The 16,263-nt window shown below is 43.8% G+C and overlaps 1 protein-coding gene across 1 annotated transcript in view; it reads left to right on the forward strand.

The window, feature by feature from the left end:
* Sbf (SET domain binding factor) overlaps window positions 1–16,263 on the forward strand; it is a 101,512-nt gene that overhangs the window by 81,332 nt on the left and 3,917 nt on the right. Inside the window, exons 24-38 of the mRNA XM_073089352.1 lie at window positions 363–494; window positions 920–1,025; window positions 1,496–1,659; window positions 3,479–3,639; window positions 4,325–4,550; window positions 5,085–5,220; window positions 5,681–5,863; window positions 6,199–6,366; window positions 11,883–12,065; window positions 12,935–13,095; window positions 13,585–13,732; window positions 14,268–14,631; window positions 14,964–15,090; window positions 15,391–15,470; window positions 15,833–15,915. Coding sequence (XP_072945453.1) covers window positions 363–494; window positions 920–1,025; window positions 1,496–1,659; window positions 3,479–3,639; window positions 4,325–4,550; window positions 5,085–5,220; window positions 5,681–5,863; window positions 6,199–6,366; window positions 11,883–12,065; window positions 12,935–13,095; window positions 13,585–13,732; window positions 14,268–14,631; window positions 14,964–15,090; window positions 15,391–15,470; window positions 15,833–15,915 — 2,422 coding nt within the window. The remainder of the gene's footprint in view (window positions 1–362; window positions 495–919; window positions 1,026–1,495; window positions 1,660–3,478; window positions 3,640–4,324; window positions 4,551–5,084; window positions 5,221–5,680; window positions 5,864–6,198; window positions 6,367–11,882; window positions 12,066–12,934; window positions 13,096–13,584; window positions 13,733–14,267; window positions 14,632–14,963; window positions 15,091–15,390; window positions 15,471–15,832; window positions 15,916–16,263) is intronic.

Raw genomic sequence — 16,263 nt, forward strand, 5'->3', positions numbered from 1 at the left:
GCTGTGTACTGATTTGAAAGGTGTGGTAAGGGAGACGTACTTTTCCGGCACGTTCCAGCTTAATCCTCATGGGGATCGGCGCATCTATGGCCGATCTCAGGTAGGAATATCTAATCCTATCTGGGGTTGATTACAGATGTACATGAGCAGCAGTAGCCACTTACCATCAGGTGAACTGCATGCTCGTCTGCTCAAAAAAGGAGAGACATTTTTATTAGGTTCCACAACTTAGTACGCAGAAGTAATATCGCACCTGAGACCAACCTCAGATGGAACTTCCATCTTATTGACTTCCATCTTACTTATTATTTACTGCCTTAATTAAAAATCAATAATTATTTTTGTACATTGTGTATGATTAGTTACCCGGCGGTAGTGGCGGTGCCGGAGGGCATATCGGACGAGTCGCTGCGGCGCGCGGCGCGCTGCTACCGGCAGAACCGGATACCGGTGCTCACGTGGCGACACCCGCGCACGAGAGCCTTACTGGCCAGGTTAATCATATTTCTAACATACCATTCTATTGTATATATTTATTTGACACATTCACACGATTACAAATTGTCGCTAACTTCAAACGTCTGCAAACGCAATAACGCGTGGATGCGTCGCAAGCACTTAATAATAAACTAATATTTATATAAATTTCTAATAAACTAACACAATTATTTAATTAAATTATTCAAACTATACTAATAATAATTATTAAATTTGTTATCTTTGCTATTCCTTATGATATTGAGATTTTAGTATGATAACAGAATAAACTTTTATTCGATTTCGTTTTCATATAAAATACAGACAATGAGTTTAAAATAGTAGTGTGAAGTGTAAATTAGAATATTGTTAAATTGTAGAGTGTTTCAAACGTTCTGTATATCTTTCTGATTATATTTGTAATGTTTGTATGATTTAATAGGTCAGCGGCGCCCCATCATAAAGGCGTTATAGGAATGTTAAAATCGAGCCATCAAAACCCCGGCGCGACACCTAGCGGCACGGAAACCACATCTAGTTTAGAACAGGTCAGTTTAAAAACGCTTTTTATAGTATGAGATTCAATTGCTTCATTTATTACTATGTGAAAAATTTAATGTCCTGAAAGTTACGTAAAATATTTTTGTATGATGATGACAACGATAACCTTGACGTCTTGATGATGATTATGTCTACATCAATGATGACGATCAATGATGACGTCAATGATAATAATGAAGTTGGTGATGACGACGACGATGTCACGAGAATTATATTAAAGTGATAATAGTTGATAAATGAAGTTTGATTAATTGATAACGCATTTGGTGATGATGATATTGACGATGTTGATTATGATGACGTAGACGTCAATGACGATGGCGTTAATGATAATTACGATTTCAGTGTATATCATGATGCTGTAGATCATGATGACGACGTTGATGATGCCATTGTTAATGAAAACGGCGATGTTGATGATGATGATGTTGATGATGTCGGTGTTCGTGTTGTACAGGAGCGGTTCCTGTCCGCGTTAGTGGCGTGTACGCCGGCGCGGCGCGGTGAGCTGGAGGACTCGAGCCTGAGCCTGGACTCGCTGCTGCTGTGCTGCGACGACGCGCCGCACGCCGCGCACGCGCACGCCACGCCGCTGCTCAGCAAGGCCGCGGGCACGCTCGGGTATGTCTCACTACCTGGCCGAGCTGGAGGACTCGAGCCTGAGCCTGGACTCGCTGCTGCTGTGCTGCGACGACGCGCCGCACGCCGCGCACGCGCACGCCACGCCGCTGCTCAGCAAGGCCGCGGGCACGCTCGGGTATGTCTCACTACCTGGCCGAGCTGGAGGACTCGAGCCTGAGCCTGGACTCGCTGCTGCTGTGCTGCGACGACGCGCCGCACGCCGCGCACGCGCACGCCACGCCGCTGCTCAGCAAGGCCGCGGGCACGCTCGGGTATGTCTCACTACCTGGCCGAGCTGGAGGACTCGAGCCTGAGCCTGGACTCGCTGCTGCTGTGCTGCGACGACGCGCCGCACGCCGCGCACGCGCACGCCACGCCGCTGCTCAGCAAGGCCGCGGGCACGCTCGGGTATGTCTCACTACCTGGCCGAGCTGGAGGACTCGAGCCTGAGCCTGGACTCGCTGCTGCTGTGCTGCGACGACGCGCCGCACGCCGCGCACGCGCACGCCACGCCGCTGCTCAGCAAGGCCGCGGGCACGCTCGGGTATGTCTCACTACCTGGCCGAGCTGGAGGACTCGAGCCTGAGCCTGGACTCGCTGCTGCTGTGCTGCGACGACGCGCCGCACGCCGCGCACGCGCACGCCACGCCGCTGCTCAGCAAGGCCGCGGGCACGCTCGGGTATGTCTCACTACCTGGCCGAGCTGGAGGACTCGAGCCTGAGCCTGGACTCGCTGCTGCTGTGCTGCGACGACGCGCCGCACGCCGCGCACGCGCACGCCACGCCGCTGCTCAGCAAGGCCGCGGGCACGCTCGGGTATGTCTCACTACCTGGCCGAGCTGGAGGACTCGAGCCTGAGCCTGGACTCGCTGCTGCTGTGCTGCGACGACGCGCCGCACGCCGCGCACGCGCACGCCACGCCGCTGCTCAGCAAGGCCGCGGGCACGCTCGGGTATGTCTCACTACCTGGCCGAGCTGGAGGACTCGAGCCTGAGCCTGGACTCGCTGCTGCTGTGCTGCGACGACGCGCCGCACGCCGCGCACGCGCACGCCACGCCGCTGCTCAGCAAGGCCGCGGGCACGCTCGGGTATGTCTCACTACCTGGCCGAGCTGGAGGACTCGAGCCTGAGCCTGGACTCGCTGCTGCTGTGCTGCGACGACGCGCCGCACGCCGCGCACGCGCACGCCACGCCGCTGCTCAGCAAGGCCGCGGGCACGCTCGGGTATGTCTCACTACCTGGCCGAGCTGGAGGACTCGAGCCTGAGCCTGGACTCGCTGCTGCTGTGCTGCGACGACGCGCCGCACGCCGCGCACGCGCACGCCACGCCGCTGCTCAGCAAGGCCGCGGGCACGCTCGGGTATGTCTCACACTGTCTATATTCACTATCACCTCCCACTGTCCCTTCTGTATAGCAAATGAAAACGAAAATGAGAACGCAGTCCACTTGACGATGAGTGATAGCACGCCGCGCACGCGCACGCCACGCCGCCGCTCGCCAAGGCGGCGGACACGCTCGAGTAAGTTCTGTCATACATACATCCTCTCCTCTCTCCCCCTGTCCTTTTTGCTGACTGCCAAAAAATGGCTCTAATAAGCTTAAAGTGGATGGTATATGGTCACTACCGCCCATGAATATATGAGTCATTTCATATAGGATTGCTTATCCTAAACACATTGCTATTTTAAAGTAGAGAGAAATATCATGAAGATTCCACAGTGTAACCATCGTAAGTTTTACTCTTAAAACCTCAATATTACTTCAAGACAATTAAAATAGATGTCGTTTCACTTGTTAAAATATTATTAACCTTTGCAGAGTATTAGGACGGAACAGTGGTGGTAAAGGCAGCAACAGTTCGACGGCGGGCGCTGGCAGGCACTTCGGGCGGTGGGGCTCCCTTAAGGACAGGCGGCAGGCCTCGCATTTAGAACTGTACGCGCCTAAGCAACCCTTCTCCTCTGCTGATTTGGATTCGGGTTTGTATTTAATTAAAATAATAAATATATACAGATTTAAAAAAAAACTGACAGATTAGTTGGCACTTTTGAAGGGTTTATTATTACGTGTTAAGTTTTAAAATTAAGATGTGTTAGAGTGAAGGTGTCGTCAGAAATTAATTTATTACTATAGAAAAGTGTTTACAGGAGTAAATTCAAATGGGTAAACATAGATAGTGTTTAATATTTACATTTTAATTACATAGTTTACTGCACATTTTGTAATAATAACATGTATGTAGTACATGATATAATTTTCTTTAATTTGTATGACTTAATTTATTAATTTAATGTAACGTAAAAACATTCCGAATCGAGAAACTAGGAGTAGTTTCTTGATTCGGAATGTGTTTTTTGTAGTCTGTTAAAAATAATTAAACCGCTCCTGGGATGTGAAGTGCTTTATTATTTTTATTCTTGTATGTTTAATCATTTGTCTAAAGATAGAGGATGTAGTAAATATTGGTTTAAACCGATTCTGGGACGTGCGCTGCCTTATATCTTTTATCACTGTACTCTACGATTTAAATCTAAGTGCGATTTATGCTTTTATATCAATAGTCAACACACCATTGTCAGTCAGCAGCAGTCAGCAGTTGTTAGCGATGCCGGTCGACTTGTTTGTACCAGGGATACAATAGTAGCGTATGGTATGTGTTGTCAGTGACGGGCGAGGCGGGCGGCGCGCGGCGCGCGGCGCTGTACGTGGTGACGGAGAAGGGCGCGGCGGCGGCGGGCGCGGGCGCGGGCGTGGAGGCGCTGCCGGTGGAGTACCCCGACGCGCGCGCCACCAAGCACGCCTTCAAGAAGCTGCTGCGAGCCGCCGCCCCGTCGGCGCCGGTGCCCGCGCCCGCTGCGGCCGCCGCGGCCGAGGAGCCCGGCTTCCTCACGTTAGTATAATGTCCTCACGTTCCTCAATGTTCCCCACGTGAATATAACCATGGAAGTAGTTGTAGCCATGTCACTGATGGTTCGATAGAAACGCATGTTTATTCCAGTAAAACTATTTGTATACAAAATTAATATTACAATAAATCTATCCTATATCAGGGCGTCTTAGCTCCATTTATGAAAGCAAAGGATTGTAATTTTTTTAGTTGGACTAAAAGTACGTATTTGTAATTGTAATTGAATCCACCTATCCATCGCCCCTTAGTACCTTTATTGGACATAGGCCGCTCCTAGTTGGCGACACTCATATTTGTCGTGCACCTTCTGTGTCCAAATGTTTGCAATTTTCTTAAAATCGTCAGTTAGATAAAATGTCCATTTTAAGATTTCATCTACTCAAGTGATTATAATTATCTATGTATATTTTGCCTCGTCACTTCTAAACGAAAAAAAATATAGTATACAATATACAATTAAAATAATAATCCAAAAATGCAAACATATTTTTTTAAATAAACTTTTTGTTCACCTAGACTCGTGGAAGAATCCGGCTGGCTATGGCAAATCCGACAGTTGTTCCAACTATCCGGGACAGTGGTCGATCTTTTGGACATACAGGGATCATCAGTTTTAATCTCCTTAGAAGACGGATGGGACGTTACAGCACAGGTAAAATATTTAAAAAGAAGCATCGCTAACAATGTAAAAATATCAGGTTCTGCGCAACTGTTTTTTTGGCTCACCAACTATAATTATGTGAAGGTCAAATCTAAATTCCATGTACAAGTTTATCAAAATAGATTCAGTTGATTCCAGTGTCTTTGTCGTACAAATAATACTAATACAGATAGACATACAAACAAAGACACTAGCAGGCAGACAAACAAAAAATAAAAACATATGTTGTACAAATAAATAAGATTAGAAATTACTTTTTTTTATAAAAACAATGTGATAATTCTAGCTACTCATGCCACCAGACTTATCAACACACATAATATTATTATTTGCTATTGTACTTAAAAATATATTTATCTACCTAGATCTCGCTACTCGTAGGACCAGACTTATCAACACACATAATATTATTATTCGCTATTGTTCTTAAAAATATATTTATCTACGCCAGATTTCGTCGCTGGCGCAGCTGTGCCTGGAGCCGTACTACCGCACGCTGGACGGGTTCCGCATCCTGGTTGAGAAGGAGTGGCTCGCGCTCGGCCACAAGTTCCAGCAGCGCTGCAACATCGCCGCCACACCCCAGCAGGGATTCACGCCCACGTTCCTCATGTTCCTCGACGCTGTGCATCAAGTGTGTGGCATTTAGAAATATATTTAGAAATTTACCGATAGATCAATAATATCACGATGTCTCGGATCATTACTGTCGTAGCTGGCTTCAATCTAGGAGGGCAGGAGTGTTGGGGTCTTTGCTAGTTAATGTTGCACACGTGGAATTAATAATAAACTGAAAGGAGTGCTTCCGGGGAATTATTTATCAATTTTGGTCATCAATACATAATATACGTATAAAAGCGAGGTAGTTAAAAATCCCTCTTCTAGGGGAGACCTAGACGTTTGAAAACCCTATTTAGTTTACCTACCAAAAAATGAAAATCTTAAAACCATGTTTCTTTTTTGTTTCAGGTGCAGAAGCAGTTCCCACTCGCGTTTGAATTCAACGAGTACTACCTGCGCTTCGTGGCGTACCACAGCGTGTCCTGCCGCTTCCGCACGTTCCTGTTCGACAGCGAGGCGCAGCGCGCGGAGCTCGGGCTCGCCTCCGACGAGCGCCGCCCGGACGTCAGCCGGCTGGTGCGTACACACACACACCGCGCACCGCAGCGTGCCGGGCCGCTCCGCACGTTCCTGTTCGACAGCGAGGCGCAGCGCGCGGAGCTCGGGCTCGCCTCCGACGAGCGCCGCCCGGACGTCAGCCGGCTGGTGCGTACACACACACACCGCGCACCGCAGCGTGCCGGGCCGCTCCGCACGTTCCTGTTCGACAGCGAGGCGCAGCGCGCGGAGCTCGGGCTCGCCTCCGACGAGCGCCGCCCGGACGTCAGCCGGCTGGTGCGTACACACACACACCGCGCACCGCAGCGTGCCGGGCCGCTCCGCACGTTCCTGTTCGACAGCGAGGATTAGAAGACATAATGAATATTACATTTGAAGTTGGTAGAACCCTTTGTGGTTCGTCTCCGGCGGCAACACCGCCACACTTATTTCTGCCTTATAACAGCAATGTTAAGCGCTGCTGTGTTCGGGTTTGAAGGGTGTGGTAAGGGAGACATACTTTTTCGAGGCGTTTCAGCTTAGTCCTTAAAAAAAAGCGGCGCATCTGTGGCCGACCTCAGGTAAGTATATGTTATCCTATCTGGAGTTTGATACAGATTTCCATGGGCGGCAGTAGCCACTTACTATCAGGTGGACTGCATGCTCGTCTACTACTCCTATATTATAAAAAAAAATATCTGATATTCTATGTGATTGTTATATTGTAGAGTTTTAGGTCGCTGGTTTCTAATCCGATATATAATTTCGAACCCTTGTGCGCTAGAAACAATAATGTAGATGAATATATGTATAAATACCGTAGAACTGTGCGGTGCTCCCTTCGGCGACCGATCGACCGTGATGCACACACACTCGCGACGTCCAAATAGGTCCCCAGGACCCCCGTAATAAATATAAATTATATTATACGTCCCGTGACGAAATCTGAATACCGACTGTCCGTACAATGTGTGTTATGACAGAAACGTCAACCTTTAAATTTTGAATTTACTCCTTTTATTTATAATCAGTATTTCGACCAGTTCTAAATACTGAACATACCCCCGCCCGAGAAAGGCCAAGCCTTTATCAACCAAAATCCAAAAATAAAAGCTTACACCGAACATATAATAAACATAAATTACCACAAACAAGTTTGTGACAACCCTATTCCGAAGGCAACCTACAAACCTTAACCATAGGCCAAATAAATATAACTGATGTTTTCAGTTTATCCGAATAATACAATCTTTCTCAGGCAGTAACACAAAATCCACACTAATTTCCATTTTGAAAGAAGGCAAGTTCTCTTCTTTTAATAAAACTAAATCTCCAATTTTAAGTGATCCTCCAGGTTAAGTCCTTTTACTTCTAGTTTGAAGCAAGTGAAGATATATACTACTCCGTCTTCTTCGAAATCTTTTAATAAAGAGCTTGCGCCAATTAACATCTCTTCAATCTATTGTTAGGTAAATCCGCCAAGTTATATTCCAGTTCCAATAATAAGATTTACCTATTAAAAATGAGCTGGCGTTAATACGTCAAACCCAAAGAATCTTCCGTAACCACACGCAATAGTCTAGAGTTGAGAACTGCTTCCATCCTGGTAAATACAGTTTCCAGCTCTTTATAAATTAAAACAAGTTCACCGATTACCCGTTTCAACAAAGTTATTGCTGACTTTACAGCCGCTTCCAATAAATCACCAACATGAGGTGCCGAAGGTATAATAGATAACCATATTATATCCCTTACAGCAGCATCATTAATCAGTACTTCTTGATCTAATAATGTTTGTTCTTCATCTAGATGTCTTCTTGCAGCTGTATTATTTGTCCCACAGTCAAACCGAATGACATGTGAAAGAGCCCGCCGAGAAGTAAATGTAGTTAATGCTACAAGAAAACCTTCCGTCGTCAAATCGTTGACACTAAATGTTCATTGTACAACCTTTGCACAAGAACAAACAAAAAACCTACAAAATATAACACCCTAATGTTTTAGGATTCCTTAACCGCGAAACCCTAAGGATCTTTAAAACAAAAGAAAAGCAAAATCCGTTTGCAATGTGAAATACCCCGGTGGCACTCACCCTATCCGTAGGTAACGAAACCATTAAATGTGTCAATCCATTTGACCAAAAAACAAAATATTCTACAATGAAAACAATAGACCTTTCCCAATAAAAAATAATAATAGAACTAAAGCCATAAAAAATATGACTAAAATAAAACCGTAAAACCGCTAAATCAAATTAATATCTTTTTCCGAAATTTATTTACCGTACGTTGTCTTTCCATGATAGAGAACCGTTTTGTCACAGATGAAAAGGAACTATTTACCGTAAACGTATCTGGTAAATATGGCGAACCTACCGCATATCGCCGTGTATCATCCCGGTGATGATAATTTTTATTATAAATTTTATGATCCAAATGTCTTGGATCCGCAATGACGCTAGGATTATCGTTAGTGTCCCTAACTTTATATACAAAATTATCCGATTGTACGTTTGTAAATGTTTGGCAAACGTTAATATTCTGGGCACCTTCATCATTATTTACCGCGTATGAAAAAGGCCCCGACAATACATAACCGAAGATAGTTTCCATAGCACAAGGCAAATCATTGTTTATTTTAATAATATCCCCTAGCATAACCTCTCCTAATAAATCCGCACCGATTAAAATATCAACCTCCCGACTAAGGTAAAAATATTCATCCGCAAGAGGTAGTCCTTTGTAATGACTACAAATCTCTTGAGGTAAATTGAAACTAGGCAACTGATTAGTTATTTTATTTAGAATAGTAGCGGTAGATACCAATAACGGTCGACGTGAAAACCGCGGTCGAATCGTTAAATTAACCCCATTTCTACCACTATCCACTGGTATGCCACTCAGACCCGTGACTGTAGAAGCATTCGTATTAAACCGCCTCAAACCTAATCTATTGGCACAACCCTCCGAAATAAAACTACCTTGACTACCGTTGTCCAATAACGCACGCGCTTCTTGATAGTGACCATGTGCATCCTTAATATGCACCATGGCCGTAGACAAAAGAACCGTACGATTAAACATATCAGCTTCAATCATGTTAGAAGTCAACGAAGCACCACCTTGATTCGAAACCGTAATATTTGCCCTGTTAGATCCGCTAACAGATGCAGTATATGGATTATCCTCCAACCTATCCGCGACAACATTAGAAGCATGTGCCCTACTGATACCGGTCACAGTAGGTGTCGCCACCGACCTAGCACTGCCCGATGCTGTCTGGTAGTGAGGTAAATCCATGTGAATAAGATGATGATGCTTAGGTGACTTACACTTAAAGCAAACCCACGAAGATTGACAGTCCGCTATCTTATGAGAGTTAAAACATCTAAAACATAGTTTATTTTCTTTAATAAAGTCTTTCCTAAGACCCACCCTTAAAGATAAAAAATTATTACATTTGGAAAGATGATGTATTCCCTTTTTACAACATTTGCAGCCTACCTGCCTATTTTCCTGAAATGCCGCATGAGTTTTAGTAGTGCCACATGTCCGATGTGAATCACCACTTGACTCCAAAATCCTAAGTTCATTTTCCAAAAACCTTATTAAATCCTTAAATTCCGGAAACTCCTTTCCTGTAAACCGTTCTTCAAAACCTTTTTTTAGACTATTATCTAATTTTTGAAAATTAATGTAAAATAATAAATGAGTCCACTGATCAACCGGAAAATTCATCTTTTCTAGCGCTTTCGTATTTTCTAATAATGTATTTAAAAATAATTTAATAGAACTTAAATGTTTGGTGACATGTGAAATATAAAACAAATTATAAAACAGTTTATCTGCTAACAATCTTTTATTATTATATCTATTGTTCAATAGATCCATAGCAACCGAAAAATTATCTCCCGAAATAGATAAGTGTTGCAATAAAACCTTTGGTTCTCCAGCCAATGAACCTAATAAGTAATACATTTTCTCCGAATCAGATAAAGCATTATCTTCACATATCAAAGAATTAAATAAATCCATAAATGAAACAAATTCTTCTATTTTTCCCGAAAATGTAGGAATCTGTATCCGTGGTAAAACCACCCGCTTCCGCTTGTCACCATCATCCATTGACCTGAACTCCGAACCATGTTCAGTCTCCGAAGATGATATTTCTAAAAACTTCCTCTTGATATCATAATATATTCCATTATATTTTTTAAAATCGTCCGAATAATCCACATCAGAGCCTTCGTCCAATTCCGATTGCAGCTCCAAAAACATCGACGTAAATTCTTCATAATTACGATCCAAATCATGATACCGTATTTTAAAATTATTTTTATCTATTTCAGATTTAGGTTCCCGCTGAGAAAGATCGTAAATAGAATCCAAATTATGGATTGCTAAATCGTATTTTAATTTATTCAACCTTTGTTTAGATTTAGGAGCCATTTCAAAAAAATTGAAATAAGAAAAAATAAAATTAAATTTAAACCGATAGAACGCTGTCACAAAATTATATGTCAACCGACTTGACAAATATGAAAGCACAAAATATTACCGAATGTAAATTATAATCCGCAATAATAAAAATCCAAACCGAAATAAAACCGACCGAAATAATAGAGTAAACAACGACCATGCAGTCCACCTCCACCTGGTGTAAATGACCACACGTGCGCTGTTACTCTTGAGGACTAAGTTGGAACGCCTCGATTAAGTATATCTCCCTTACCACACCTTTTTCAAACCAAAATACAGCAGCTCCAAACACTGCTGTAATGGCAGAAATAGATGTGGCGGTGGTGCTGCCGGAGTCGAACCACGTAGAGTTCTACCACCTTCAACCGACACAACCCGAAACAGGAGAATGCTCAATACAAGCCCGACCGAAACACTAATAATAGTCCGAAAGAACGCCTAAAACCGTTGACGTTTCTTGTAGTACCCGATGTACATAAATAAAATAGTAACCGAAATAAATACGTGTATCCCTACGTAATAATTGTAGAGTACACAGTTTTTTGAATTTGTCCAGCCGCTGTAAATACTTATAATCCGGCAAAGTATTTACAAACGACGTGGACGTGTACCGATGTCTACACTACTGTTCACCAACACACAAGAATATACTTGCGAGCACGGAAACCCGAATCCCGACTCGAAGTGACCAAAATGTAGAGTTTCAGGTCGCTGGTTTCTAATCCGAAATATAATTTGGAACCCTTGTGCGCTAGTGACGATAGTGTAGGTGAATAAAAGTATAAATACCGTAGAACTGTGCGGTGCTCCCTTCGGCGACCGATCGACCGTGATGCACACACACTCGCGACGTCCAAATAGGTCCCCAGGACCCCCGTAATAAATATAAATTATATTATACGTCCCGTGACGAAATCTGAATACCGACTGTCCGTACAATGTGTGTTATGACAGAAACGTCAACCTTTAAATTTTGAATTTACTCCTTTTATTTATAATCAGTATTTCGACCAGTTCTAAATACTGAACATATATGTTTTTGTCTTAATAATGAAACGTCACTATTTCCCCCCCCAGGGCGTGGAGACGGGGTCGGGCGGCGCGTGCGGGGCGTGCGGCGCGTGCGGCGGCGCGGGCGAGGAGGAGGCGCGCGGCGCGGGCGCGGGCGCGGGGCTGGCGCTGTTCGACTACATCGAGCGCCTGCACCAGCGCGCGCCGCTCTTCTACAACCTGCTGTACGCGCCCGACCTCGACAACCCGGTGCGTACTGCGCGTGTGTCCCCCAGTCTCGAAGGATACGAGACATTTCAGCTTAGCCAACAGGGATCCAACGCATCTGTAGATGATCTTTGGTAGAAATTTAACTCTATTTGAGATTGGTCACGTGGGAAGACGGTTGAAGAGTGCGTCATTTAAAGTACATGCGCGAGAAGAGTAACTATTAAAAAAATGTGAGCCGTCACGGGACGCCTGGCAGATGTGAAACATCGACATTATTTTGTAAAAGTAATATGCAGAAAAGAACATATTGTGATAGGAACTAAATAGGTCATAACGATAAAATAAAATATTACGATTTTTTTCCAGATAACGATGACTATTTATTGAATTCGATTGCGCATGGCGACGCGTCGCCACACCGTACACACTACTGCATATAGACTGTATATATATACCATCGTATAGCGTGGCGACGCCAGAAATCGGTTTTACGTGCGGCTATAGATGTTTCACATCAAAACAAAAAATTAAGCTGAAAAAGAAATACTTCATTCGGAAAAGAATTATAACTTCAAAAATGAAATAAAGAATATTATAAAATGTAAATAATAATGTTAAGAGTTTTGTTCAATAGAATCTGCGCCAAACTGTTAGTCCGCTCCGAATATAGAAACGAGTCACATCGCAATAGCAAATTATAGATATTAGCGGGACAAATACAGCGCGGGACTTTCCCAGCGCCCGTCCACTGTTCGCTCTCGCCCGCGGGTATATAGCTGTGTTTGTGTGCCCTTACGTTACGGACTGTATGCTAACTAAACCTACACGCAAGGACTTTGAGCAGACTAGAATTTTGGCGCGGACTACTATACCTGACTGATAGTAAAATATACGTATTTGTACAACAGGTGTTGCGGCCGGTGAGCGCGCTGCCCGCGCTGGAGGTGTGGCAGTACTACGTGTGCGAGGAGCTGGCGCACGGCGCGCCGTACGAGCCGGAGCTGCCGCCCGAGCTGCCGCCGGAGCCCGAGCGCGAGCCGCGCACGCCGCGCCGCGTCGTCACCGCCGGGTGTGTTCACGCCCTTATTTGTTTACGTCACTCTTGATATTTTTTATAATATAGGATTACCAGACGAGCATGCAGTCCACCTGATGGTAAGTGACTACTGTCGGCCATGAACATCTGTAAACAACCCCAGATAAGATTATATTTTCCTACCCTAGGTCGGCCACAGATGCGCCGCTACTCCTGAGGATTAAGCTGGAACTCGTCGGAAATTACCTCGAAAAACACAAAAAGTTTATTTTCTATACATTTAAATCTATCGTTTGTCACTCTATCATCCAAGTATTTCTTTTTGTTTCTATTTTTTTAATGTTTCACGTTCACTTAATTGTAGTTTCATTCGTATTTTCTCAAGTCTGTTATGAAAATTGAAAGATTCTGAAATGTTTTCTTTACTTACTCTTCTTTGTCGCTTATAAATTTTTGAATTGTGGTAGACAAAAATTGATTATCTGTAATCGTAATATGATTTTTATTATTCCACAATTCTAGGTACGACAGCATATCGCGGTGCATGCCGGACGCGTTCAGCGGGCTGCTGGAGCGGCTGCGGCAGCTGGAGCTGGAGCTGGGCCACCTGCCGCAGAAGTGGCGCGTGCGCTGGGACCAGCTCGAGCTGCCCAACACGCTGGAGTTGCAGGTCAGTTGGCTTATACTAGTTTGATTGTGTTTTAGAGATTTTACTTTTTGTATTTGATTTAATGAAATAATGTAAGAGTATTCAAAATAGCCCAATTTGATTATATATTGTAATTAACATTAATAACTGCGGTTTATTTTTAGTTAGGACGGAAAAATAACTTAATGTTGATTGTGTTAGTTGGTCATAATTTGTTCAAAGAAATATTTTTTAGTGGTTAGTATTTGTGAGCATTTTAGCAAAAAAGTAGAGTCAGCGCTAAACTTCTAGTCCGCTCTAAATGTAGAAACGAGTCGCGTTACCACACTAAATTGTAGATATTATGACACAGCGCGGGTCCCCCTTGGTACCCGTCTGCTGTCCGCTTCAGTCCACGGGTACATAGCTGCATTAGTAGGGCACCTACTGTTTGCTACGGAGTATATACTTGTAATTGCGCGAAACAACTTCAAAGCGGTCTAGAAGTTTGGCGCGGGCTATACAAGCCTACCACTTTAGGGACATCTGTTTATACGTAATAACGTTGTGTTTGCAGCGCAACGCGTCGATGTGCAGCGGCGTGGTGCGTCGCTTGTCCGCGGCGGCGCACCGGCGCGGCACGCTGGACGTGCTGGTGCGCGGGCGGCTGGCGGCGCGCGCGCCGGGCGGCGGCGGGGCGGGCGCGGCGGCGGGGGCGGCGGGGGCGGCGCACCGCTGGGCGGCGGCGGCGGGCGCGGCGCCGGCCCGCTGCGACGCGTGCGCGGAGCTGCTGTGGACGCCGCTGGAGGCGGGCGTGCGCTGCGTGGACTGCGGCGCGGCGGTGCACGAGCGCTGCGCGGAGCACCAGCCGCTGCCCTGTACCAAGTACAAGGCGCCGCCGCCGCCCGACCGCGATCGGGATCATCTCGCCGTCTCCGCTAGTCAGTACTGATTCTATTATACGTTATATATACGATACATCACGTCTTTCAATGTTGAATCTGTATTTGAAATTTCACAAAAATAGTTTCTATCTACGTGTCCAACAATCAATTGCAATTGACTAATTTTACAAACAATCAAATCAACGTACAATAGAATTTTCTACTAAATGTAAAGCGTTTTATCGAAAGTATAATGACGTAATTAACACAAAATTCCGCCCAGAAATCAACGTACATTTAATCTAAAACTAAAGGAAAAATGCATATGAATTTAATATTACAAACAATTTAGTTTTATACCACTAAAAATACTACTTCTTTTATTATAGGTGTAGCGACACTACAGTCATCGTCACAGCAGTACTACGAACAGTTCTCATCTAATGTGGCAGAGAACCGCACACACGAAGGACACCTGTATAAACGAGGCGCGCTACTCAAAGGATGGAAACAACGGTACGTATTAGTGTACGTGTAGTTATAACAAATGACTCATATATCAATTTTATTATATGGATCGAAATTTACTGATGAATTTAAGATTGAATGTTAACCAGAGCAGTCAGTGATTCTCAAATAATAGGTAACCTACTTAACCATTCGTTGCTCCCATGACACAAAAATAATGTATAACTTCTCTAGGAATCTACAATAAAAGAATGTCTATGGCATACCCTACCTTGAGTCAATAGCTACTAGTGGTAATTTACTTTCAGATATTTTTTTATTAAATTATAATTTATTGTTTAATTGTAGGTGGTTTGTTTTGGATTCTATCAAACATCAACTGCGTTACTACGACGCCATGGAAGACTCACATTGCAAAGGATTTATTGGTATGTATGAATATTAATTACCTACTAATTATTTATATGAAGTGATATCCCTTATTTTTCAGAATTTAGAAGTTTTGCATCCACAAACAAAATAGATTTGCTTTATATTGCAACCTGTTTAAAATATTGATTTATGGTTTTTTTTCCCCATAAACTGCACTCTCGACTTTGTTAATAAAATAAAATATATTTTTGGTTCATTTTTTAATATATAAGAGTTTCCCGTTTATAAGAAAATAATCAATAATATATTCTAATTCTCAGTCATATATATTTTTTTCTAATTATTCAATCTTTCAAAAACTTCAATTAGTATTTCTTGTAAATGTATCATAAAATGTTATTGTTATGTGTGTTTGCAGACCTGGCGGAGGTGCTGACGGTGTCGCCCGCGGCGGCGGCGCCCGGCCCGCCCAAGAAGTGCGACGACCGCTCTTTCTTCGATGTGAGTCATACACTCTATACATACTCGATATACACATACATTGCTCTATCTTTTACACCTTACACTTGTAATGATCCCACAGGCAGGTTCTTAGTAAAGAGGCGTGTTGATGAAATGAAGGTTTTATTGTAACTAACTTATTAATACTCTAACACTAACTTACATTAGGGTGTCTTAGTTCCACACTACAATTTTCAAATTACGAGTAAGTGGTCTTTACTTTGGAAGTGTAAGATATTTGAAACGTGTAAGGTTTTATTTATTACGTGATTCGACTGCTGCAGCATCGTGGTCACACCTATTTCTTTCAACAACAACCTTGTTAAGTCTGTTGTGTTCTGATTTGAA

The sequence above is a fragment of the Epargyreus clarus genome, unplaced genomic scaffold (assembly GCF_041222505.1).
Source record: "Epargyreus clarus isolate Ecla_fem2 unplaced genomic scaffold, WU_Ecla_fem_2.2 ptg000029l, whole genome shotgun sequence".
NCBI classification, from domain to species: Eukaryota; Metazoa; Arthropoda; class Insecta; order Lepidoptera; family Hesperiidae; genus Epargyreus; species Epargyreus clarus.